This window comes from Strongylocentrotus purpuratus, unplaced genomic scaffold, assembly GCF_000002235.5.
Source record: "Strongylocentrotus purpuratus isolate Spur 01 unplaced genomic scaffold, Spur_5.0 spur5_scaffold_9, whole genome shotgun sequence".
NCBI lineage: Eukaryota > Metazoa > Echinodermata > Echinoidea > Camarodonta > Strongylocentrotidae > Strongylocentrotus > Strongylocentrotus purpuratus.
In genome coordinates, this window is record NW_022145615.1 from 15,594,535 (window position 1) to 15,622,390 (window position 27,856).

At 36.8% G+C, this 27,856-nt stretch overlaps 1 protein-coding gene across 2 annotated transcripts; it reads right to left on the reverse strand.

Moving 5' to 3' along the window:
• LOC115920505 (kinesin-like protein KIN-14M) lies at window positions 1-26,057 on the reverse strand. Of its 2 annotated transcripts, XR_004062385.1 has the most exons (3): window positions 25,733-26,057; window positions 2,986-3,196; window positions 1-314 (listed from the first exon to the last, which is right to left on the reverse strand). XR_004062385.1 is itself a non-coding variant. In XM_030976316.1 (2 exons), exons 1-2 carry the CDS (start codon window positions 3,031-3,033, stop codon window positions 138-140), a joined length of 225 nt encoding a protein of 74 aa, XP_030832176.1. In that variant the 5' UTR covers window positions 3,034-3,591; the 3' UTR covers window positions 1-137. The 2 variants fall into 2 exon arrangements, 1 of the variants encoding a protein (XP_030832176.1); XM_030976316.1 differs by lacking the exon at window positions 25,733-26,057 and having other exon boundaries at window positions 2,986-3,591.
• Window positions 26,058-27,856: the final 1,799 nt, after the last annotated feature.

Here is a 27,856-nt window from a genome sequence, read left to right on the forward strand (position 1 = left end):
CCGTAATTTGGAGGAAAAAACAGTAATTCCGGCAAAAACGGAATGGTTGGCAGCTCTGGCATATGGCATGTTGGTCCGGATCAAAAACTTGAAGCAATGCAGAACAAACGTATAAATCTTCAATACATCTTTACATCTCAATTTACCTTTAATTCCTGGATGGTATTGTGGAGTTTTCTCCTAATCGTTTCATCTTCTCTGATCCTGCCTTCTTTCTCCTCCACAGTAGCCTTGAGCGCCGCCACCTCTGCTTCCAGATCGGAGATCCTGCTACCTTTCTGTCTGCAAGAATCCACAGACTGCTCTAGCTGGTGCTAAATGTATAACAAGAGCAAGCAAACACAAAGAATACTTGTCAAAATGTACACAACATGAGATCCATGTAACACTGTAAATTGTCTCAAATAACTACCAAGGAAGACTGAACTGAAGCTTTGCTGTGGGGTAAAAGTACAGCTTTTTGCATCAATGACCCCTGCACTTGCTGATCTGTATGTCTAGGCTTGAAGTGTCATTGATTTTCTAAATGGCTCTGGGTTTGTTGACATATACTATAATGTACATGTGTCCCCAAGACAGTGAAAAATGAAATTATGTTTATAAAATTCAAACATGTAATTTTAGTATCAGGACCATTTATATTTTTCAGAAATGCCAATTTTTGGACCTTAATCCTATATTCATATTTAGTAATCAGATAGGAATACTATGATGAGTTTTTACAATTTTACTGTAAACTACCGTATTTGCCGGCGTAAAGGCCGCAGTATTTTCGGAAGAGAAAATTCAAAAAGTCTGGGTGCGGCCTTTGCGCAACAGCTAAAAATTCAGCGGTCAAAACAGCACGTCCATTCCTACATATGGGACTAAAATGACTATACAATGGTACAGGACATTTCTAGAATAACTCCACACATCTAACCGACAATTCTTTGTTGCATTGTTGACATAAAGACGAAAATAAACTTCATTTCTTATTTTTCTGACAAAATCTACCGGTAGATCTAGATTTAAGTATGTGCCATTGCATGGTTACAAAGTAAAAGGGACCGTAACGGAGCTAGCTGCCGTGCAACGCAACTGCGCATCCTGGTATTCTATGTAGGATACCAAATCTGCCTGTGATGCAGTACTAATTTAAAAATCGATGAAGATTTGCTAGATTACAATCATTTTTGAGGTAAACTTCCTGTAAATTTATAAGAATATTGATAAATTTGGGTATCAGTTTGTAGAAAAAATAGTGTTCTAACAAGAAAATTAAGATTATTTTGTTTGGTCCGTTTGGTTTTTGTTTTTTTTTCCTCTACGAAATGTCAAGTTGGGGGTGCGGCCTACAGTGTATGCAGCGCTGCGGCAAATACGGTATAGCAAATCAAATGACTGTGATATCAAACTCATTTGCTACAACTAGTCTTTCAGAATGTGTTTCAGAAATATTATTCATGCAAATTTTTGAGTTTCTTTTTTGAAGGCAATCACCGGATAGCATCTCACTTACCTGTGACCAAATTTAGTCAAAATACAATTAACAATTTCACAGTAATTAGAAATAAAGACATTTTTGAAGTTACAATCATTCAAACACAAATTGGCCACTCTATGACCTACATGAATCTTGCAAGATTCCCTTCCATTTGCTCTGTACTAAAACAGAATCAGAAATTTCTATTTACCATAAATTAGATATTCATTGAATTTAAAAACTAATTTTATGTTCATTATTGCAAAGTTGAAACGTTGATTCGACAAGGTTATCAAAATGTAATGCTTGGAAACATTTGAAGTAAAGATTATTATAAATTAAAAAACGCTTAAATACAGCCCCGGCATAGCACATGAAGAGCTCTCCGAACGCTGCTGAGATGTGTGAGATCACAGTATGGACATGATTTGCACAAGCAGACGATGTCCCATGACATCTCACACATTTTCAGTGCCTGTGTTTTCATCTTTTCTTGAGTTCTTTCTCTTACTTCACTACCGTCAGGCTAAATGTATAATCTATTGCCTCACTCTAAACCCCGCGCATGGTTGTGTTTTGATGACAATTAAATGCAGCGATACAAAACTAAAGGAGTCTGTCGCTTGTAAACAGAATAAGACGCCATTGTATATTCAGCTGCACACACCGCGGTATGTTCTGCGTTCCAAGAGGGAACAAATGCCGTCCTTACTATCATTCGGGGGTTTTTCAATTTGAAAGTCTGGTTTCTTCGACTGTTAATTAACCCCTATCCTGTGTATTTACAAGCAAAAGATTTTAGTTATCAGAATCGGGTCATATCCCCTTTTGAATGGTTTGACATGCCATTACATTTATATACACTAAACTAATAATTAGACAAATAATAGCTTTGCAATTATGTTTATTCTTTATGGGATGTCGTCTGCCTTGGCAGTATTGGTCCATATAGTGACGTCATTAAAACATCGTTATTTTTCCGGCGAATCTCTCGTATATCCCAGCTGCTATCGAGTCGCTATGGAGGTAGTTGTATTTGTAGTTTTATAAATCACCCGATATGTAGTTGACCTAAAACTTGTAAGATGGCCATCTGTTAGCTTACCAGTTTCTAGTGATACATGAGTTGACATATTTGTGATTTTCTTTGAATTTCACCTTTAAAGAAAATGTTCAATCATACATGTATCCTAAATAAAATTATTGCAAATATGTTCCTATACAACCCCTGTATCAAACAAAACTTTTCAATTATCACTAAGAGAATGAAAGTTTATGAAATTTCTGTACAGAGCAAACTGGAGAGGAACTTGCTCGATATGTCAAAGTGTTGCCAATTTGTGTTTCACCGATGACAACTTTAAATATTCATGACTTTCCTGCTTTTAATCTGATATTGCTCAAATTTTTCATCAATTTGTTTCTTTTATTTTTCTGCTTTTATTTATACCAACTGATTATTAGGGTGGACTTCCTCTTTAATTGTAGGAGGTACATGTAGATAATAGACCAATATTTACCTTAGTGGCATCCAACTGCGCTATATGACCAGCTTGTGCTGCTGTCATGGAAGCTATAGAGCTTTTTAGACCCGAACACTCCTAACGTGATGCTGTAAGATCGCCCTCTACAGTCTCAATTTGTTGTTTCAGACTTCTCATCGTCATCTCCAAGTCTTCTTTCTGTTGATTAAGACGTCGCTCCACTATGGAATGCTCGTCCTCCGCATTCCTACAATCAGAAAACAAAGTTTGAAGAAGAAAATGATGGGGTAATCCCGGGTTTCGTTATCATTGACATTCTGGGCCACAAGACAGTCCACATCGTCATCATTCATACATTACAGAGATGAATCTATATTTTGAAAATAGTTGATACAAAGCAGTAAGCTTAACTCAGATCAAATACAGCTGCAAATAAAATTCACTAGGTTCTACTCTTAAACTATGATCCGTGTTGGGGGTACAATAATCATGAGGAATGATATCATATCCAGAATAAATTTGTATCAAACTTTCATCTCTGCATTGGCCACTATGCGGACATGGTAATGCAAGAAAGTAAAATACAAACAATTTGGAATTACTCACATGCTCTACAACCAATTAATCAAATACTCGTACACACAAACATACCCACTGACTACATGCCATATCCTGCCTTAATGCAGGCCTGCAGCTGTGTCAGATCTATGTTTAGATTTTTTAGATCTTGATGCATAGCTATTGACACTATGAAGTCAGAAGGTTCTCTATGAGATACACCATTGATATCTGGGCCCCGTTCATAGAAGCCAACGTTACTAGTTACTATCTCGTAAAATAGGCGAGTAAAAAGAACCAAGCCATAGCCTTAGTCGCAATACCACCGGAATATTTAAAAAAGTAATATTAGGAAAAATGCAATTATTTAAATGAATTAGTAACAAAAAGATTGAAAATGATACCAGGAAATAAGAGATGAAATATACTTCTAAATTTTTTGTGTAGATTATACAATATAATTGTGAGTATTTCATTACATGACCAGGGCATCGGTTATGTTCTTGAGTTGGGTACCCCCCAGATATTTTCATTTAACAGTATAGTATTAATGACTGCTTTGAGAGACGCCTCGGGCAATAGCACAATTCTAACCTTCCCTTGAGCGTATAAAAACAACTATTTCTCGAATATCAAAGCAGTCATTCATACTTTTATATGCCGAAAACAAAAGAGTCAACTAATGACACCACCTTGGCCTTTCTCTAGTTTATCTGCACGGTTGTTTTTCATGAGTGTATCTTTGAGAGTAGACTAGGTCGCGCAATGCACGTAGACTGCATAGAGAGTAGCTCAAAATACACGGGGGCGGTGGGCGATTCGCCCCCGTGAGCTACATAATCGTCCCCGTCAGGTTGCTCACGGGGGCGATTGCAAAATTAAAAATCGCCCCGGTGGAATTATAATAAAGATTATCTTTTCTGTTATAACTTTATTACAATATTGAGTTTCAATTTTCAAACCTTAAACCAATGAAATGGAACTAAGATTAGCGTGCAAGATTTCTCGTTTTACGAGTAGGCCTATTATTACCGATTCAGCTTGCAGTGCAGTGCCGCCGTCAGCAGTGGTTATAGGCCTATCGCGCAAGGGCAGAAACATGGTCGGAGAAGTTTTTCGTTGTCAGCAAATAATGAACCTCGACCAGTAAATCAATATTAGGGACTTTTAGAATTGCACGTTGAGAACGTGGACTGCAACGTGTGACCTCCTTTTAAGGCACTGCCAGTGCTTAAAAGGACGCCACATGTGACTGTCAGTGCCTTAAAAGGAAGTAACACGTCCACGCAAATCTAAAAGTCACTATTGAGAACATGAACATGGTAACATGGGCAGATCTACGGGGGGGGGGGGGGGGGGGGGTAGGGGTTTAACCCTCTCCTCCCACCCCCACCCCGGACCCCTTCGGCTGCCAAGTGAAAATGTGATATTAAAGCGGGGGGAGGGGGATGCTGGAGAGGAGGACTACTAATCTATTTTATTTTTTTCAGGGGGCGAGGGGAAGTGAAGCGCCGTTTTAGCATGACTTTCTTTTTAACTCTTACTTTCACCTATCTCAGATAACCCTAAGTTTTTGGTTGCTGCTTTATATGTAGTTGATAATGCATGATTAAAGTAAAAGAGAGAGAACCACCATCATTTTGCAATGGTTCAGGGTTCGTGTAATGTACATTTGAAACCATTTCTTAGCGTCTCAACCCTAAAAAAATAGCAAAACTATTTTTGAGGAAAAGCATTATACTGAATTATCTAAAGAATAATAGCTTTATATTGGATCATACTAATACTGATACGGGATAAAGACAATGTGGTATTTGTATAGAGGTATTCCAAAATGACATTCTGATAATCAACATTAATTTGTTCTGGTATCATCAATGTATATACGCATAATACAACTGATCAACGGTGTCGATTTGTATTCGTGGTTGGGGGGGGGGGGGGATAATAGGTGCCAAAATATTTTCGGCAATGGATCAAAGCAACCAAGAGGTAGGAGCGTGTGGCAGGTTGCACCCCTCCCTTACAAGTTATTAACCTTTTCAAGTCACCCTCAATAAAGATAACATTTCAGAGAATATGGGGCCTGTTAGGGTCCCACATGGGCTTGCAACTTGGGTTATTATCCTCTCAAGCGCGTAGCAAGAATTTCATTTTAGGGGGGCGGAAGTGAGCACGCGAAGCGTGCAAATCACTTACAGAGCGCGCAAAGTGCGCTCCCTAGGGGGTAGGTGCAGGGATTCGCGCGGAAGCTTTGATGTTTCATTAAATTATTAGAGAAAGAAGACGATTTGTTTTACCGTTCTCGACTCTTAATCCTTGTTTGAATAAAGTTCCCCTTCCTCCGCGCATAGCGCGGAAGCTCTGACATTTCATTAAATTATTAAAGAAAGGAGACGATTCGTTGTACCGGCATTCTTGACTCTTAATCCTTGTCTAAATTCAGTCCACCCCTCCCTCCCTCGCGAAGCGCGGAAGCTTTGACGTTTCATTAAATTATTAGGGAAAGAAGACGATGCGTTGAACCGTTCTCGACTCTTAATCTTTGTTCTTCCTACGTCCCCTTCCTTTCTTCTTTCTCTCTCTCTCTCTCTTTTTGGCCGGCGTTTTTTTTTTTTTTTTTTTTTTTTTTTTGGGGGGGGGGGGGCGACAGCCCCTACCTCCTCCCACCTGGCTATGCGCCTATATCCTCTCTTTCTCTCATGATCTCTCTCTCTCCCACTCTCTACTTCTTTTTTGCACTTTTGCGCTTCGCGCTTAACATTTGGCGCACTGCATTTCTATGATGCTGTTGATTGAATAAATTGAATAAATTCATCAATTCCTGATAAAGCCGTATGACCGAGAATTGAATTTATTCTTGTCTCATATACGGTTGTCTCATTTATTTATGTATTATGCAAATTAGATAGTAAAATGTGTATATTTATTGATGGTCATCTTGCGAGTAATAACCATTAACTACTCTCATCGGGCTCTCATTAATTTTTCTCTTAATTTTTTTTTTTGATGATGAATTATTGGGGGGGGGGGGGAATGATTGTACAGGCCATCCTCCCCACCTGAAATATTGGGGGGATATATCCCACCCATCCCCCCCGGGCTAAATAGGGTTAATAATACATGTACTTAAAAAAGAATAATGAAAAGAATAAAACTAGAAATTTAATTCGCCATGGGGACGAATTAGGTGGTCTGTCTTCAAGTCTTATGATAGATTATAATATTTACTATATTGAGAAAGGGAGAAGTTATATAGACATGTAAACAATGATGATCATCATGATGATCATGATGATCATGATCTTGATAGTAATGGGGATTACAATGATGATGATGATGATGATCATGATGATGTTGATGATTATCATCAACAGACCACGATGACATCAGACTGAAAAAAATGAGAAAACATTTAGATAGTATATAGTCTCAGCTACAACATACTCAAAAATCAACAAAAATCAAGCCGAAATAACGGCGATATTGCTCGCAAAAGACAAGAATGTAGAATCCAGATCTGAGAAAAAGTCATCTCCCTTAAGGATTACACGCCAAAAGTAATGGATCAAGTGATAATAGGGTAATATTAAAGTAAATATGGTTGTTTATTACATTATTTGCGATTGTACGTGTTTTAATATTCAAAGGAGATGGTACAGTGAAAGGTCAAAAAGAAAAAAAGTGAAGAAAAAAAATTGTTGGAAACGCCCGGACTCGAACCAGGGACCTCGAGGTCGGAAGTCAAGTGCGTTACCGATATACCAAAACATTTCCAATAGAGATTACACGTAAACTGAAAATTGAATTCTCAAATCCCACTTTGTAAGTGAAATATGAGCATGATCCCGGCATCTGATCGAAAAATAAAGGGCACACTTGTGATAGCTTATTGTCTCAGCTACAACATACTCAAAGCTCAGCGTTAACGAAGATAAAAACGACGGAGATATGCTCGTGAAAGACGGGAATGTAGAATCCAGTTTTCAGAAAAAGTCATGTCCCATAGAGAATACACGCAAAATGTGAAAAATTGACATGCCTCCATTAATTGCAAAAATATGCCATGATACCTTTGTCAAAATGATATATCGTGGTAACTACATTTGTAGAGAATATTCTCAGGTAGAACATATCAAAATTTGAAAGAAAATTGATCAATATTTACAGAGATACAATCAATTTTGCAAAAATCTGCTGACGTCATAATATGCAAATTGAAATTTTGAGTTCGGAGGCCATTATGATGACGTCATGAGTTAATTGAGGGTCAAATGAGACATGAAATCATATCTCCAACTCATGCTTTTTCCAATCATGATATAAAAGTTGGGGGTCAATTGACTATCTGAAGAGCTATTTCGATTTTTAAAATGGCATGTTTTTGATCAAATTTGCATTATATTGCCCATAGCAGCACGCGCAGATTCTAAACTTTGACGCGCGCTCAAGGCCTTATGAAAGGTCAAGAGTGACTGAAATTAATGCAAATTGTCATTTACGGTAAGAGGAATCTAAATCATGTACACAAAATTTGAATTTGACCTTTAACGCGCGTTGTGAGCGCGCGCAACGCGCGCGGGGACACGTACGGACGGAAAATTTCGAAATGCTTAAAATGACCTGATTCGTACTCTCCTTTAATATTTAAGTGATTTTGAGCATTTTTAAATTTTGACGCGCACGTACGCGCGCATCATGACCTTTATGTGACCTTTGATGACATGACCTATTGACCCTTGACCTGAAATATATGTAATATGAATATGAATGACCTTTGCTTATGCATCATGAAGATATGATGGGTAACGTGATTTCACAAAATGGCGCCTGGATGACGTCACGATGACCCGATGACCTTGAAAATATTCCTGTCACGTTTCATGACAATGACCTATGACTGTGTCAAAATTGACAGAAATTAACACAACCGATCTTGAGTTAACCGATAAACAAAAAACGGGAATAAATAAATAAGAACTAGATTTGTAATACTTGTTTGGAACAAGTATAGGTGGGCTCAGTGGCGGATCCAGGGGGGGGGGGGGGGGCCGGGGGGCCCGGGCCCCCCCCCCCTTGAGAAAAAAATCATGTAAAATCACGTGATTTTTACCTTTTTTGGGGGTTGGGCCCCCCCCCCCCCCCTGGCGCTCAAGGGGGGGGGGGTGCAAATTAATTTTTTTTGAGGATCAAAAAAAAAAAAAAAAAAAATTAAGAAATTAAGACAAGCGATCTTGAGTTAACCGATAAACAAAAACGGGAAGAAATAAAAATAAATAATAATAATAATAAATAAATAAAGAAAGAAAATTCTGACGAAAACAATTGGTGATCTGTTTCAACAGACCACCTAATAAATAAATAAATAAAGGCAATTCTTACGAAATTATAAGGTGGTCTGTACGATATACAGCCCACCTGAAAATAAACTAGATTTGTAATACTTGTTTAGAACAAGTATAGGTGGGCTGATCCAACCAAAAATTGAGACAAAATGAAGGATACATTTGAGAGAGCTTTTTGTATTCAAATTTGGAAGAAAAACGATTTATATCTACAGAGAATATGCTGACATCATAACATGCAAATTGAAATTTTGAGTTCGGAGGTCATTATGATGATGTCATGAGTTAATAGAGGGTCAAATGAGACATCAACAAATATTTCCGAATCATACTCTATTAAAATATGAAAACAAATTTGGGGTCACCGTGCATCCTAAAGAGCTACAATGGATTTTGTATAGGCATGTTTTTGCCACTATATGCTATGTATTACAAGATCTCGCGCGCACGGAATTTTTTGTTAAACGGTCGATCATTCCGTTATTAATAGTCATAAAGAGACAAACATGGTATCAATTTGTTTGTAAAAATATGTGGAATATTATGAGAGGAAAAAAAATGGCGATTCTATGTTGTGTTATAGTTTTACGGGCGAAAACGCGCGCGCATTCGCGTGTGCGCGATTTTTTTTTTTATAATGCTTAAAATGGCCTAAAATGGTGGTCACTATATTTGTAGAAATTGTCTCAGCTAGAACATATTCAAATTTGGAAGCAAAATGTTAAAAATTGACATGCCTCCTTTAATCGCAAAAATACGCCATGATGCCTTTGTCAAAATGAAAAATTGTGGAGACTGGATTTGTAGAAAATTGGCTCAGCTAGAACATATCAAAATTTTGAAGAAAATCGATGAATTTTTATAAAGATACAATCAATTTTCCAAAAATATCGTCATATTATGCAAATTGAAATTTTGAGTTCGGAGGCCATTATGATGACGTCATGAGTTAGTTGAGGTTTAAATGAGACATGAAATCAAATCTCCGATTCATACGCTATCAAAATATGATAAAAAATTGGGGTCAGCTTACATCCTAAAGAGCTACAATGGATTTTGTATAGGCATGTTTTTGCCCATATATGCTATGTAATACAAGAGCTCGCACGCACGGACATGTATCTTAAACGGACGCTCACTCCGTTATTAATGGTCAGAAAAAGGTGAACAAGGTATCAAAATGCTTGGAAAAATGTGCCAAATATGATGAAAAAGAAAATTTGGCTAATTTATGTTGCAAAAATTCAGTACGCGCGAAAACGCGCGCGCATGCGCGTGTGCGAGATTTTTTATAAATTTTTTATAAAATGCTTAGAATGGCCTAAAACGTATGCAAAATGATTTTGAGACGTTTTTAAGCAATTTAAAATTTTGCGCGCGTACTGACGCGCGGACGTACGCGCATTCGCGCGTTATTTTACCTGCAATTGACCGGACGGATATTGACCTTAATCGTGATAAATATGAATGAGAAATAACTTTTGGTTATGAAGATATGATCATGTGTTGATTTTCGTAAAATTTTACAAAATGGCGCCTAGATGACGTCATCAGTGAATGTTAATTTTAAAAACGTTATTGTGCTTTGTACATATGCCTATACATATGTGTGCCAAATTTGAAGGCATTTGATTGAGCCATTTTCAAGTAATCGTGCTTACAAAAAAGTGGTTCGAAATAAGAAAAATAAAGAATAACTAGATTTGTAATACTTGTTTGGAACAAGTATAGGTGGGCTGATCCAACAAAAAATTGAGACAAAATGAAGGGTACATTTGAGATAGCTTTTTGTCTCAGCTACAACATATCAAAATTTGGAAGAAAATCGATTAATATTTACAGAGCTACAATCAATTTTCCATAAATATGCTGACGTCATAATATGCAAATTGGAATTTTGGGTTCGGAGGCCATTATGATGATGTCATGAGTTAATTGAGGGTCAAATGAAACATGAAATCATATCTCCAATTTAATCTCTATCAAAATATGAAAACAAAATTGGGGTCACCTTGCATCCTAAAGAGCTACAATGGATTTTGTATAGGCATGTTTTTGCCCATATATGCTATGTATTACAAGAGCTCGCGCGCACTGGAATTTATGTTAAACGGTCGATCATTCCGTTATTAAGAGTCATAAAGAGACAAACACGGTATTAATTTGTTTGTAAAAATATGTGGAATATTATAAAAGAAAAAAAATGGCGATTCTGTATTGTGTAATAGTTTTACGCGCGAAAACGCGCGCGCATTCGCGTGTGCGCGATTTTTTATAAATGCTTAAAATGGCCTAAAACGTATGCAAAATGATTTTGAGACGATTTTGAGCATTTAAAAATTTTGCGCGCGCATTGACGCGCGGACGTACGCGCACGCGCGCGTTGTTTCATCTGAAATTGACCGGACGGATATTGACCTTGATCATGATAAATATGAATGAGAAATAATCTTTGGGTATGAAGATATGATCATGTGTTGATTTTCGTAAAATTTTACAAAATGGCGCCTAGATGACGTCATCAGTGAAGGTCAATGTTGAAAACATTATTGTGCTTTGTACATATGCCTATACATATATGTGCCAAATTTAAAGGCATTTGATTGAGCCATTTTCAAGTAATCGTGCTTACAAAAAAGTGGTTCGAAATAAGAAAAATAAAGAAAAATAAATAAATAAAGGCAATTCTTACGAAATTATAAGGTGGTCTGTACGATATACAGCCCACCTGATAAATAAAGGCAATTCTAACGAAATTATAAGGTGGTCTGTACGTTATACAGCCCACCTGATAATAAAGGCAATTCTAACGAAATTATAAGGTGGTCTGTACGTTATACAGCCCACCTGATAAAGAATAAATAATAAAGAAAATTCTGACGAAAACAATAGGTGATCTGTCGAAACGACAGACCACCTAATAAATAAAGAAAGAAATTCTGACGAAAACAAAAGGTGATCTGTCGAAAACGACAGACCACCTAAAAATTGTAATAACATAGTACAACTACTACTACTAATGATAATATATTAGTAACATCTATATACATGTAGCACTTAAAGCTACTTGCGCCCTCCATACAGCCAAAATGCCTAAACGGTACCCATTGGTCTCCCCCCCCCCCCCCCCCCCATGGTCCCCTTTTTCTTATGTTAATTGAGAGCTGGGGTTGTAAAGGAACATATTTGCAATAATTTTATTAAGGAACATTTTCTTTAGGGTAAATACTAAATAGAAATTTCTGATTCTGTTTTTAGTACAGAGCAAATGGGAGGGAACCGTGCAAGATTCCACTACCAGCTATACAAACAATAACAAAACTAGAATTTAATTCGTCACGAGGACGAATAAGGTGGTCTGTCTTCAAGTCTTATAATAGATTAAAATATATTTACTATATTGAAAAAGGGAGAAGTTATATAGACATGTAAACAATGATGATCATGATGATGATCATGATCTTGATAGTAATGGGGATATCGATGTTGATGATGATGATGATGATGATCATGATGATGTTGATGATAATCATCAACAGACCATGATGACATCTGATTGAAAAAAATGAGGGGACCTTTATATACATGTAGCATAGTCTCAGCTACAACATACTCCAAAATCAACAAAAACCAAGCGGAAATAACGGCGATATTGCTCGCAAAAGACAGGAATGTAGAATCCAGATTTGAGAAAAAGTCATCTCCCATAGGGACTACACGCAAAAAGTAATGGATCAAGTGATAATAGGGGAATAAAAAGGTAAATATGGTTGTTTATTACATTATTTGCGATTGTACGTGTTTTAATATTCAAAGGAGATGGTACAGTGAAAGGTTAAAAAGAAAAAAATTGTTGGAGACGCCCGGACTCGAACCAGGGACCTCGAGGTCGGAAGTCAAGTGCGTCACCAATATACCAAAACATTTCCCATAGAGATTACACGTAAACGAAAAATTGAATTCTCAAATCCCACTTTGTAAGTAAGAATCTGATCGAAAAATAGAGGGCACACTTACGATAGCATATTGTCTCAGCTACAACATACTCAAAGCTCAGCGTAAACGAAGATAAAACGACGGAGATATTGCTCGCGAAAGACAAGAATGTAGAATCCAGTTTTGAGAAAAAGTCATGTCCCGTAGAGAATACACGCAAAATGTGAAAAATTGACATGCCTCCTTTAATCGCAAAAATACGCCATAATGCCATTGTCAAAATGAAATATCGTGATTACTGCATTTGTAGAGAATATTCTCAGCTAAAACATATCAAAATTTGAAAGAAAATTGCTTAATATTAAGAGAGATACAATCAATTTTCCATAAATATACTGACGTCATAATATGCAAATTGAAATTTTGAGTTTGGAGGCCATTATGATGACGTCATGAGTTAATTGAGGGTCAAATGAGACATGAAATCATATTTCCAACTCATAATCTATCCAAATATGAAAAATTATTGGGAGTTCCTATCTATTCGGAAGAGTTACAATGAATTTTGTATAGGCATGTTTTTGCCCATGTATTGTGGATAAAGATAATGCAGATCCGCACGTGCTGTCAACTTTGACGGACGCTCATTGCGTTATCACTGGTCAGAAAAAGGTGAACAAGGTATCAAAATGCTTGGAAAAATGTGGTTGATATGATAGAGAAAATTTGGCGTTTCTATGTTGTAAAATGTCAGTACGCGTGATTACGCGCGGAAACGTGTAAAAAATAAGTGCTCTCGCGCAAAATTTTGAAAATGCTAACAATGGCCTGAAACGTGTGCAAAAAAATTTAAGAACGAATTTGAGCATTTTAAAATTTTGATGCGCGCGTACGTGCGCGTCGAGTTGCGCGCGCGGAATTTGTTGACATTTTAAGCTAACCTTTGACCTCAAGTTGATTTATCCTAAATATGGTTTATTTTTGATGACTCATTATTGAGATATGATAATGACCTGATTTTTACAAAATGGCGCCTGGATGACGTCACGATGACCTAATGACCTTGAAAAAGTAAATTAAACTTGAAACCATAGGGCTTGATGACTGACAGAAATTCAAAGGAAATTGAATATGTCAATTTCGAGTAAACGTGTGCACAAAAGAGTGTATGGAAGAAATAAAAATAAACTAGAATTTAAATCGTCACGAGGACGATTAAGGTGGTCTGTCTTCAAGTCTTATGATAGATTATAATATTTACTTTATTGAGAAAGGGAGAAATTATATAGACATGTAAACAATGATGATCATCATGATGATGATGATGATGATCTTGATAGTAATGGTGATGACGATGATGATGATCATGATCATGATGATGTTGATGATTATCATCAACAGACCATGATGACATCAGACTGACAAAAATGAGAGAACATTTAGATAGTATATAGTCACAGCTACAACATACTCAAAAATCAACAAAAATCAAGCCGAAATAACGGCGATATTGCTCGCAAAAGACAAGATTTTGTAGAATCCAGATTTGAGAAAAAGTCATCTCCCATAAGGATTGCACGCAAAAAGTAATGGATCAAGTGATAATAGGGTGATAATAGGGTAATAATAAAGTAAATATGGTTGTTTATTACATTATTTACGATTGTACGTGTTTTAATATTGAAAGGAGATGGTACAGTGAAAGGTCAAAAAGAAAAAAAAAGTGAAGAAAACAAATTGTTGGAGACGCCCGGACTCGAACCAGGGACCTCGAGGTCGGAAGTCAAGTGCGTTACGGATATACCAAAACATTTCCCATAGAGATTACACGTAAACGGGAAATGGAATTCTCAAATCCCACTTTGGAAGTGAAATATGAGCATGATCCCGGCATCTGAATGAAAAATAAAGGGCACACTTATGATAGCTTATTGTCTCAGCTACAACATACTTAAAGCTCAGCGTAAATAAAGATAAAACGACGGAGATATTGCTCGCGAAAGACGAGAATGTAGAATCCAGTTTTGAGAAAAAGTCATGTCCCATAGAGAATACACGCAAAATGTGAAAAATTGACATGCCACCTTTAATCGCAAAAATACGCCATGATACCTTTGTCAAAATGAAATATTGTGTCGACTGCATTTGTAGAGAATTGTCTAAGCTAGATCATATCAAAATTTGGAAGAAAATTGATCATTGTTTACAGAGATACAGTCAATTTTCCAGAAATCTGCTGACGTCATAATATGCAAATTGAAATTTTGAGTTTGGAGGCCATTATGATGACGTCATGAGTTAATTGAGGGTCAAATGAGACATGAAATCATACCTCCAACTCATAATCTATTTAAATATGAAAGAAATTGTGGGTTATCTATCAATTCTGAAGAGTTAAAATGAATTTTGTATAGGCATGTTTTTGCCCATGTATTGTGGATACAGATAGCGCAGGTCGGCGCGTGCGTTCAACTTTGACAGCCGCTAATTGCAGTATTACTGGTCGGAAAAGGTAAACAAGGTATCAAAATGCTTGGAAAAATGTAATAAATATGATAACAGAAAAAATTTGGCGATTCTATGTTGCAAAATGCCAGTACGCGCGGATACGCGCGGAAACGCGCGCGCATAATTACGCGCGCGCAAATTTTGAAAATGCTTAAAATGGCCTGAAACGTATGCAAAATTAATTTAGAACGAATTTGACCATTTTAAAATTTTAATGCGCGCGTACGTGTGCGTCGAGGTGCACGCGCGGAATTTTTTGACATTTTTCGTTGACCTTCGACCTGAAGTTGATGTATACCAAATATGGTTGATTTTTGATGACTTGTTATCGAGATATGATAATGACCTGATTTTTACAAAATGGCGCCTGGATGACGTAACGATGACCCCATGAACTTGAAAAAGTTAATTAGACTTGAAATCATAGGGCTTGATGACTGACAGAAATTCAAAGGAAATTGACCATGTCGATTTCGAGTAAACGTGTGCACAAAAAAGTGTACGGAAGAAATAAAAATAAAGAAATAAAGAAAGAATAAAGAAAGAAAATTCTAGCGAAATCAATAGGTGATCTGTCATCGACAGACCACCTAATAAAGAAATAAAGAAAGAATAAAGAAAGAAAATTCTAGCGAAATCAATAGGTGATCTGTCATCGACAGACCACCTAACTAGATTTGTAATACTTGTTTGGAACAAGTATAGGTGGGCTGATCCAACTAAAATTGAGACAAAACCAAAGCACATTTAAGATAACTTATTGTCTCAGCTACAACATACTCGAAGCTCAGCGAAAACAAAGCTAAAACGTTGGAGATACTGCTCTCGAAAGATGGGAATGTAGAATCCAGTTTTGAGAAAAAAATCATGTCCCGTAGAGAATACACGCTAAATGTGAAAAATTGACATGCGTCCTTTAATCGCAAAAATACGCCATGATGCCTTTATCAAAATGAAAAATTGTGGTGGCTGCTTTTGTAGAAAATTGTCTCAGCTAAAACATTTTAAAATTTGGAAGAAAATCGATCAATATCTTCAGAGATACAATCAATTTTCCAAAAATATGCTGATGTCATAATATGCAAAATAAAATGTTGAGTTCGGAGGCCATTATGATGACGTCATGAGTAAATTGAGGGTCAAATGAGACATGAAATCAAATCGACAGTTCATACTCTATCAGAATAAGAAAAAAAAATTGGGTACACCTTACATCCTAAAGAGCTACAATGGATTTTGTATAGGCATGTTTTTGCCCATATATGCTATGTATTATAAGAGCTCGCGCGTACGGAAATTTATGTTAAACGGTCGATCATTCCGTTATTAATAGTCATAAAGATATAAACATGGTATCAATTTGTTTGTAAACATATGTGGAATATTATAAAAGAAAAAAAGGCAATTCTATGTTTCGTAATAGTTTTACGCGCGAAAACGCGCGCACATGCGTGTGTGCGCGATTTTTTATAAAATGCTTAAAATGGCCTAAATCTTATGCAAAAAAATTTTGAGAAGATTTTGAGCATTTCAAAATTTTGCGCGCGCTGTCGGACGTACGCGCGCGCGCGCCTTTTTTGACCCGAAATTGACCGGACGGATATTGACCTTGATCATGATAAATATGAATGAGAAATAGCTTTTGGTTATGAAGATATGATCATGAGTTGTTTTTCCGAAAATTTTACAAAATGGCGCCTAGATGACGTCATCAGTAAAGGTCAAGGTTGAAAACATTTTTGTGCCTTGTACATATGCCTATACATATGTGTGCCAAATTTCAAGGCATTTGATTGAGCCATTTTCACGTAATCTTGTCCACAAAAAGTGGTTAGAAATAAGAAAAATAAAGAATAAACTAGATTTGTAATACTTGTTTTGAACAAGTATAGGTGGGCTGTTTCAATTAAAATTTAAAGGGCACATTTGTGATAGCTTATTGTCTCAGCTTCAACATACTCGAAGCTCAGTAAAAACGACAGATATATTGCTCGCGCGAGACGGGAATGAAGAATCCAGTTTTGAGAAAAAGTCATGTCCCATAAAGAATACACGCAAAATGTGAAAAATTGACATGCCTCCTTTAATCGCAAAAATACGCCATGATGCCTTTGTCAAAATGAAGGATAATAGTAACTGCATTTGTAGAAAATATCAAAATTTGGAAGAAAATCGATCAATATTTACAGAGATACAATCAATTTTCCATAAATATGCTGACGTCATAATATGCAAATTGGAATTTTGAGTTCGGAGGCCATCATGATGACGTCATGAGTTCATTGAGGGTCAAATGAGACATGAAACAATATCTCCAATTCATACTCTATCAAAATATAAACAAAAAATTGCGGTCACCTTGCATCCCAAAGAGCTACAATGGATTTTGTATAGGCATGTTTTTGCCCATATATGCTATGTATTACAAGAGCTCGCGCGCACGGAAATTTATGTTAAATGGTCGGTCATTCCGTTATTAATAGTCATAAAGAGACAAACAGGGCATCAATTTGTTTGTAAAAATATCTGGAATATCATGAAAGCAAAAAAATGGCGATTCTATGCTGTGTAATAGTTTTACGCGCGAAAACGCGCGCGCATGCGCGTGTGCGCCATTTTTTAAATATTTTTTTATAAAATGCTTAAAATGGCCTAAAACGTATGCAAAATGATTTTAAGACGATTTTGAGCTTTTTAAAATTTTGCGCGCGCATTGACGCGCGGACGTACGCGCACGCGCGCGCGTTCTTTGACCTGAAATTGACCGGACGGATATTGTCCTTGATCATGAGAAATATGAATGAGAAATACTTTTCGGTTATGAAGATATGATCATGAGTTGATTTTCGTAAAATTTTACAAAATGGCGCCTAGATGACGTCATCAGTAAAGGTCAATGTTGAAAACGTTATTGTACTTTGTACATATGCCTATACATATGTGTGCCAAATTTGAAGTCATTTGATTGAGCCATTTTCATGTTATCTTGTCCACAATAAAGTGGTTAGAAATAAGAAAAATAAACTAGACATAATACTTGTTTGGAACAAGTATAGGTGGGCTGGTCAACTAAAATTTAAAACAAAATAGAGCAAAAATAAGCGACAAACGGCTTAAAAATTCTTAATAAACAATATCATGTAGATTCATTACGTGAACGAAATTCACCTTCTATAGTCATAACACGCAAATTGTGAAATTTCTGACATGAGGCCTTTAATCGAAATTTTTACTCTGATGACGTCATCAAAATGAAAAAAGATTACCATTGAACTTGTAGAAAATTATCTTAGCTACAACATATCGAAATTTTGAAGAAAATCGATCATTATATACAGAGATACAATCAATGTTACATAAATATGCTGACGTCATTATATGCAAATTCATATTTTGAGTTCCAAGGCCATTATGATGGTGTCACGATACACTTAATGGCAAAATGAGACATGGAATCATATCTCTGACTCATGCTTTATCTAAATATGAAAACAAATTGAAGGTCACGGTTCATTCCAAAGAGCTATAATGGATTTTGTATAGGCATGTTTTTGCCCATATATACTATGTAATAAAAGAGCTCGCGCGCACGGACATTTATCTTGAATTGACGCTCATCTTGTTATTAATGGTCAAAAAGAGATAAACATGGTATCAAATTCCTTGAAAAAATTTAAGAAATATCATGAAAAAAAAAAATGGCGATTTTATGTTTTGTAATGGCGTTACGCGCGAAAACGCGCGCGCATGCGCTTACGCGCGATTTTTTATAAAATGCTTAAAATTACCTGAAACGTATGCAAAAAAAATTTAAGACGATTTTGAGTATTTAAAATGTTTGCGCGCGTAATGACGCGCGGACGTACGCGCACGCGTGCGTTTTCTTACCTGAATTTGACCGGACTGATATTGACCTTAATCATGATAAATATGAATGAGAAATGACGTACCGTTATGAAAATATGATCATGAGTAATTTTTCAGAAAATTTCACAAAATGGCGCCTAGATGACGTCATCAGTCAAGGTCAAGGTTGAAAAGTTTGCTGTGTTTTGTTCATATGCCTATACATATGTGTGTCAAATTTCAAGGTATTTGATTTGAATGCAAATTCGTAATTTAAGTTCCAAGGCCATTGTGATGATGTCACGATACACTTAATTGCCAGATGAGACATGGAATCATATCTTCGACTCATACTCTATCTAAATATGAACAAAAATTGAAGGTCACGCTTCATTCCAAAGAGCTATAATGGATTTTGTATAGGCATGTTTTTGCCCATATATGCTATGTATTAAAAGAGCTCGCGCGCACGGGCATTTTTCTTGAATTGACGCTCATCTTGTTATTAATGGACATAAAGAGATAAACATGGTATCAAATTCCTCGAAAAAATGAGAAATATCATGAAAGAAAAAATGGCGATACTATGTTATAAAATGGTGTTACGTGCGAAAACGCGCGCGCATGCGCGTGTGCGCGATTTTTTATAAAATGCTTAAAATGACCTGAAACGTATGCAAAATAAATTTGAGACGATTTTGAGCATTTTGAAATTTTGCGCGCGCATTGACGCGCGGATGTACGTGCACGCGTGCGTTTTTTGACCTGAAATTGACCGGACGGATATTGACCTTGATCATGATTAATATGAATGAGAATAGGTTTTTGCTTATGAAGATATGATCATGTGTTGATATTCACAAAATGGCACCTAGATGACGTCATCAGTCAAGGTCAAGGTTGAAAACGTTATTTTGATTTCTCTATATGCCTATACATGTGTGTGCCAAATTTCAAAGCATTTGATTTAACCAATTTCAAGTTATCTTGCTCACAAAAAAGTGGTTCGAAATAAGAAAAATAAACTAGATTTGTAATACTTGTTTGGTACAAGTATAGGTGGGCTGGTCCAGCTAAAATTTTAGACAAAATAAAGGGCACATTTGAGATAGCTAATTGTCTCAGCTACATCATACTCAAAGTTAGGCGTAAACGAAGCTAAAACGACGGAGATATTGCTCGCGAAAGACGGGAATGTAGAATCCAGTTGTGAGAAAAAGTCATGTCCCATAGAGAATACACGCAAAATGTGAAAAATTGACATGCCTCCTTTAATCGCAAAAATACGCCATGATGCCTATGCCAAAATAAAGGATCGTAGTCACTTTATTTGTAGAGAATTGTCTCAGCTAAAACATATACAAATTTTAAAGAAAATCGATCAATATCTACAGAGAAACAATCAATTTTCCGTAAATATGCTGACGTCATAATATGCAAATTGGAATGTTGAGTTCGGAGGCCATTATGATGACGTCATGAGTTAATTGAGGGTCAAATGAGACATGAAAAAATATCTCCGAATCATACTCTATCAAAATATGAAAAAAAATTGGGGTCACCTTGCATCCTAAAGAGCTACAATGGATTTTGTATGGGCATGTTTTTGCCCATATATGCTATGTATTAGAAGAGCTCGCGCGCACGGAAATTTATGTTAAACGGTCGATCATTCCGTTATTAATAGTCATAAAGAGACGAACATGGTATCAATTTGTTCTTAAAAATATGTGGAATATTATGAAAGAAAAAAAAGGAGATTCTATGTTGTGTAATAGTGTAACGCGCGAAAACGCGCGCGCGCGCCGCGCGCATGCGCGTCTGCCCGATTTTTTATCAAATGCTTAGAATGGCCTAAAACGTATGCAAAATGATTTTAAGACGATTTTGAGCATTTTAAAATTTTGCGCGCGCATTGACGCGCGGACGTACGCGCACGCGCGCGTTCTTTGACCTGAAATTGACCGGACGGATATTGACCTTGATCATGATAAATATGAATGAGAAATAGCTTTCGGTTATGAAGATATGATCATGAGCTGATTTTCGTAAAATTTTACAAAATGGCGCCTAGATGACGTCATCAGCGAAAGTCAATGTTGAAAACGTTATTGTGCTTTGTACATATGCCTATACATATGTGTGCCAAATTTGAAGTCATTTGATTGAGCCATTTTCATGTTATCTTGTCCACAAAAAAGTGGTTAGAAATAAGTAAAATAAATAATAATAATAAATAAACTAGAAATTTAATTCGTCATGGGGACGATTTAGGTGGTCTGTCTTCAAGTCTTATGATAGATTATAATATTTTCTATATTGAGAAAGGGAGAAGTTATATAGACGTGTAAACAATGATGATCATCATGATGATCATGATGATGATGATCTTGATAGTAATGGTGATGACGATGATGATGATCATCATCATCATCATGATGTTGATGATTATCATCAACAGACTACGATGACAGACTGAAAAAAATGAGAGAACATTTAGATAGTATTTAGTCTCAGCTTTAACATACTCAAAAATCAACAAAAACCAAGCCGAAATAACGGCGATATTGCTCGCAAAAGACAAGAATGTAAAATCCAGATTTGAGAAAAAGTCATCTTCCATAAGGATTACACATTCAAAAAGTAATGGATCTAGTGATAATAGGGTAATGATAAAGTAAATATGGTTGTTTATTACATTATTTGCGATTCTACGTGTTTTAATATTCAAAGGAGATGGTAGAGTGAAAGGTCAAAAAGGAAAAAAAAGTGAAGAAAAAAAATTGTTGGAGACGCCCGGACTCGAACCAGGGACCTCGAGGTCGGAAGTCAAGTGCGTTACCGATATACCAAAAGATTTCCCATAGAGATTACACGTAAACGGAAAATGGAATTATCAAATCCCACTTTGTAAGTGAAATATGAGCATGATCTCGGCATCTGATCGAAAAATAAAGGGCACACTTGTGATAGCTTATTGTCTCAGCTACAACATACTCAAAGCTCAGCGTAAACAAAGATAAAACGACGGAGATATTGCTCGCAAAAGACGAGAATGTAGAATCCAGTTTTGAGAAAAAGTCATGTCCCATAGAGAATACACGCAAAATGTGAAAAATTGACATGCCTCCTTTAATCTTAAAAATACGCCATGATGCTTTTGTCAAAATGAAATATCGTGGAGACTGCATTTGTAGAGAAGATTCTCAGGTAGAACATATCAAAATTTGAAAGAAAATTGATCAACATTTACAGAGATACAATCAATTTTCCAAAAATCTGCTGACGTCATAATATGAAAATTAAAATTTTGAGTTTGGAGGCCATTATGATGACGTCATGAGTTAATTGAGGGTCAAATGAGACATGAAATCATATTTCCAACTCATGCTTTTTCCAACCATGATATAAAAGTTGGGGTCAATTGACTCTCTGAAGAGCTATTTTGATTTTTAAAATGGGATGTTTTTGATCAAATTTGCATTATATTGCCCATAGCAGCCCGCGCGGATTTTGAACTTTGACGCGCGCTCACGGCCTTATAAAAGGTCAAGAGTGACTGAAATTAATGTAAATTGTCATTTACGGTAAGAGGAATCTAAATCATGTAAACAATTTGAATTTGACCTTTTCCGCGCGTTATGAGCGCGCGCAACGCGCGCGGTGACACTTACGGACGGAAAATTTTGAAATGCTTAAAATGACCTGATTCGTACTCTCCTCTAATAGTTAAGTGATTTTGAGCATTTTTAAATTTTGACGCGCGCGTACGTGCGCGTCATGACCTTTATGTGACCTTTGATGACATGACCTGTTGACCCTTGACCTGAAATATATGTGATATGAATATGAATGACCTTTGCTTATGCATCATGAAGATATGATGGATAACGTGATTTCACAAAATGGCGCCTGGATGACGTCACGATGACGTGATGACCTTGAAAAGGTTCCTGTCACGTCTCATCACAATGACCTATGACTGTGCCAAAATTGAATGAAATTGACGAAACCGAACTTGAGTTATCCTAGGCACAAAAAAGTGTAGGAAATAAATAAAAATAAAGAATAATAATAAAGAAAGAAAATTCTGACGAAAACAATAGGTGATCTGTCGTTGACAGACCACCTAATAAATAAATAAAGGCAATTCTAACGAAATTATAAGGTGGTCTGTACGTTATACAGCCCACCTGATAATAAATAATAAAGGCAATTTTAACAAAATTATAAGGTGGTCTGTATTAGATACAGCCCACCTAATAATAAAGGCAATTTTAACAAAATTATAAGGTGGTCTGTATTAGATACAGCCCACCTAATAATAAAGGCAATTTTAACAAAATTATAAGGTGGTCTGTATTAGATACAGCCCACCTAATAAATAAATAATAAATAAAGGCGATTTTAACAAAAATATAAGGTGGTCTGTATTAGATACAGCCCACCTGACTAGATATGTAATACTTGTTTGGAACAAGTATAGGTGGGCTGATGCAACAAAATATTGAGACAAAATGAAGAATACATTTGAGATATCTTTTTGTCTCAGCTACAACATACTTGAAGTTCAGCGTAAACGAAGCTACAACAACGTAGATATTGCTCGCGAAGGACGGGACTGTAGAATCGAGTTTTGAGAAAAAGTCATGTCCCATAGAGAATACACGCAAAATGTGAAAAATTGACATGCCTCCTTTAATCGCAAAAATACGCCATGATGCCTTTGTCAAAATGAATGATAATAGTGATTGCATTTGTAGAAATTGTCTCAGCTAGAACATATCAACATTTTGAAGAAAATCGATCAATTTTTACAAAGATACAATCAATTTTCGAAAAAATATGCTGACGTCATAATATGCAAATTGAAATTTTGAGTTCAGAGGCGATTATGATGACGTCATGAGTTAATTGAAGGTCAAATGAGACATGAAATTATATCTCCGATTCATACTCCATCAAAATATGAAACAAAATTGGGGTCACCTTGCACCCTAAAGAGCTACAATGGATTTTGCATAGGCATGTTTTTTCCCATATATGCTTTATATTACAAGAGCTCGCGCGCACGGAAATTTATCTTTAACGGTCGATCATTCCGTCATTAATAGTCATAAAGAGATAAACATGGTATCAATTTGTTTGTAAAAATATGTGGAATATTATGAAAGAAAAAAAATGGCGATTCTATGTTGTGCAATAATTTTACGCGCAAAAACGCGCACGCATGCGCGTGTGCGCGATTTTTTATAAAATGCTTAAAATGGCCTTAAACGTATGCAAAATGATTTTAAAACGATTTTGAGCATTTCAAAATTTTGCGCGCGCATTGACGCGCGGACGTACGCGCACGCGCGCGTTATTTGACTTGAAATTGACCGGACGGATATTGACCTTGATCATGATGAATATGAATGAGAAATAGCTTTTGGTTATGAAGATATGATCATGAGTTGATTTTCCGAAAATTTTACAAAATGGCTCCTAAATGACGTCATCAGTCAAGGTCAATGTTGAAAACGTTATTGTGCTTTGTACATATGCCTATACATATGTGTGCTAAATTTGAAGGCATTTGATTGAGCCATTTTCAAGTAATCGTGCTTACAAAAAAGTGGTTAGAAATAAGAAAAAGATATAAATAAATAAAGGCAATTCTAACGAAATTATAAGGTGGTCTGTACGTTATACAGCCCACCTGATAAAGAAATAAAATTCTAGCGAAATCAATAGGTGATCTGTCATCGACAGACCACCTAATAAATAAAGAAAGAAAATTCTAACGAAATCAATAGGTGATCTGTCATCGACAGACCACCTAATAAGGTTTCAAGAAGCTGGTACATGAAGGAACAAATGGATAGTCTTACCCCTACATGTACATCTAGCTTTGCTCTTATTAGGGCTTCAATTGATTAAAACATCAAGGAAAATCTGAGAAGCTGTCTGTTTATCACCAACGAAAAATGACTGAAATTTTCGATCAGTTGGGAATCGCAGACACAACACACTGTATGGTGTCCGCGCTAGCTCAAAGAACATTTTAAAACGTAAACTAATGGGTATTGCAGCAAGATTTTATTATTTTCCTGGTAACTGGAATTTTGCCGTGATTTTACTCTTGGGACTATTGATTGGTTTTGGCATTTTTCGTTTCTTTACGGGAATGGCTAAAATCACAAGTGCAATTTTGACCAATCAGATGGCTGGATTTCTTAAGTAAGGTATATACATACACCATACCACAGACACTGATAACACGTAGGGTCGTGCATCTCAGATTTAACATTGTCAAACAGTGCCTTTAAGGAAATTTCCTGCAGACATATATCCAAGCTTCTTTTGTTTTCATTTATATTTGAACTTGTCGTCTCGAACATTAACTGGCCCACCACATTTTCACCAACACACAATATTCCAACACTTAGTCTTACACAACAATTATTTCAAAAAATCTAAGACATCAATCCAAAAATATCAAGATTCAAAGGACGTTTCAATTTATCAGTTCAATTCGGTTCTCACTGTAGACTACAGGGTACATACATTTTTCAACTTCTGCCAACATCTTTGTTTTCAAAACATACCTCAGCTCAACTTGACTCCCGCCGAAGGTTGCTCCCTGCGAATTTGGCTTTGCAGACCAAAAAAACAAACAAGTTCAGCTCAACAATCGAAGCATCAGAACATAAGACCTTCTTGAGGATCGTGACGAGGCATCGGCGTTACTTTCCTACCCGAGAGCTTCCCGATACTAGTTCTTCGGGTGCCAGGCCAGCTGGCAAACCAGCTCCAGAGAATTCAGCCAGACTTTGAGCAGCTCCTAGCTGTACGGGGGAACCTCCTAAAGGTAATACGTATCAGATCACCCAAGTAGGCCTAGAAATGGTTTGCAAAAATTTAAACGAGGGGCAGTCGACTAAACTTTTTTTCGTAAATATAGGCCTATATCTATACCAAAACGTTCAATTTCTCGGCATTTTCTCCCTTCGCGACCGTGTTGGTAACAGGTAAGAGGGGGGTCTCGGAAACCTCTCTCTCCGTGGTTATCCTAATCACATTCACCGAGAAGAATGTGCAATGTGTTCCAAGAAAGGCCTCCAATTGCCCATTGGCCCTTTTCGTACTGGACTACTCCGCTGATAACATGCCTTCAATAAACGCCACGATAATATGTCGCTAATCTGTCGCTAACTCCACCGGTGAGAAACAGTTCAGCAGCAGCAACTAAAATACTTCTGTGTGCTCCGAGCAAATGATATCGAGTTCGAGTGGTGGGTCGGGACGACGAACCAGTGGTAATCGCTAGCATGCCAACTGCAAACTTTGCCGTGAACGAAAGAAAGTTGACCCCATCCGTACTACCAAATGTGGTGTGCCATTTAATGAGTTGGGTCGAGACGACAAGTTCAAATATAAATGAAAACAAAAAGCTCGGATATACTGTTGAAGTCCACTTTATTAATTATAAAGTCAACCGAAAGCTCCAATCGTTACAAACGAAGAGTAATTATGTTATAAACATTTTAAATATAAAGCTGCTTCTCTCAGAGGCTGGACGGCCATATCGACAGTAAACTAGCAGCACATCCTAAACGGAATGAAATAAACTCTCAAATAAGATGACCACAAATCCCCGCACATGCACATGGCATTTAATTATCACCAGCCAACCAGGAGGACCCTTACGAAGACACCCTTAGGTCATCCGACCAATCAAGAGAGGAGTAATACCTTTAATTCATTATAACCAATGACAACGAATCTCTTTGATTTGCCAAACAACCGTGTCAGTCACACGATTCGTATATGATGGGCTTATTAAACTGTAACAAATACATGGGCTTGTCGTTCACATGTGTCTAACGTTTGGGCGTGGCTTCTCCGCGCCACGGCTGACCGATCTTCATATTGGTCCTCAGTGGTGCTCTATCTCAGAAATACTCGACGCATGGGTGCGATGGGTCCATTGTTTGACCAGCCTAACTTTCTTTTCAAAACCGCATTAAATGTGTAAGGCATTTGAATCTTGAGAGAATTGTATTGTTGTCACTAATCTCAAATTGTCATGACCTTTCGGGGGTCATGCAGCTCCAGTTTGTATCATGCAGGAATGCATAGCTTACCCTCCACTGGCCTAGGGGTCGTAGACAAATTTGTATTAACCTTTGATCTTGATTACTGGGATTGTCAAGAACGAATTCCTCACCCTTTATCAATAATCATCTGTATATAGCGTTCAACTGTTTTAGATCCATCTGTTTTATTGTGGTTGACTGAAATTGTTTTGATGACCGGGAATTCATGTCAAAACCCTCTTTGCCACTTAATAATTGTACTCCGAATTATCATGCTATCAAACATTATGTCATAGTCTGCTTTAGCATGCATGAATATTTCTCATCTGCACAACGAATCTCTTTGATTTGCAAAACACCCGTGTCAGTCACACGATTCGTATATGATGGGCTTATTAAACTGTAACAAATACATGGGCTTGTCGTTCACATGTGTCTAACGTTTGGGCGTGGCTTCTCCGCGCCACGGCTGACCGATCTTCATATTGGTCCTCAGTGGTGCTCTATCTCAGAAATACTCGACGCATGGGTGCGATGGGTCCATTGTTTGACCAGCCTAACTTTCTTTTCAAAACCGCATCAAATGTGTAAGGCATTTGAATCTTGAGAGAATTGTATTGTTGTCACTAATCT

Coding starts and splice junctions, on each gene's coding strand:
- LOC115920505 (XM_030976316.1), bottom strand. CDS start 3,033: ATGACAGCAGCACAAGCTGGTCATATAGCGCAGTTGGATGCCACTAAG. Junction 315..2,985: donor CGCAGTTGGATGCCACTAAG/GTAAATATTGGT, acceptor TTATACATTTAG/CACCAGCTAGAGCAGTCTGT.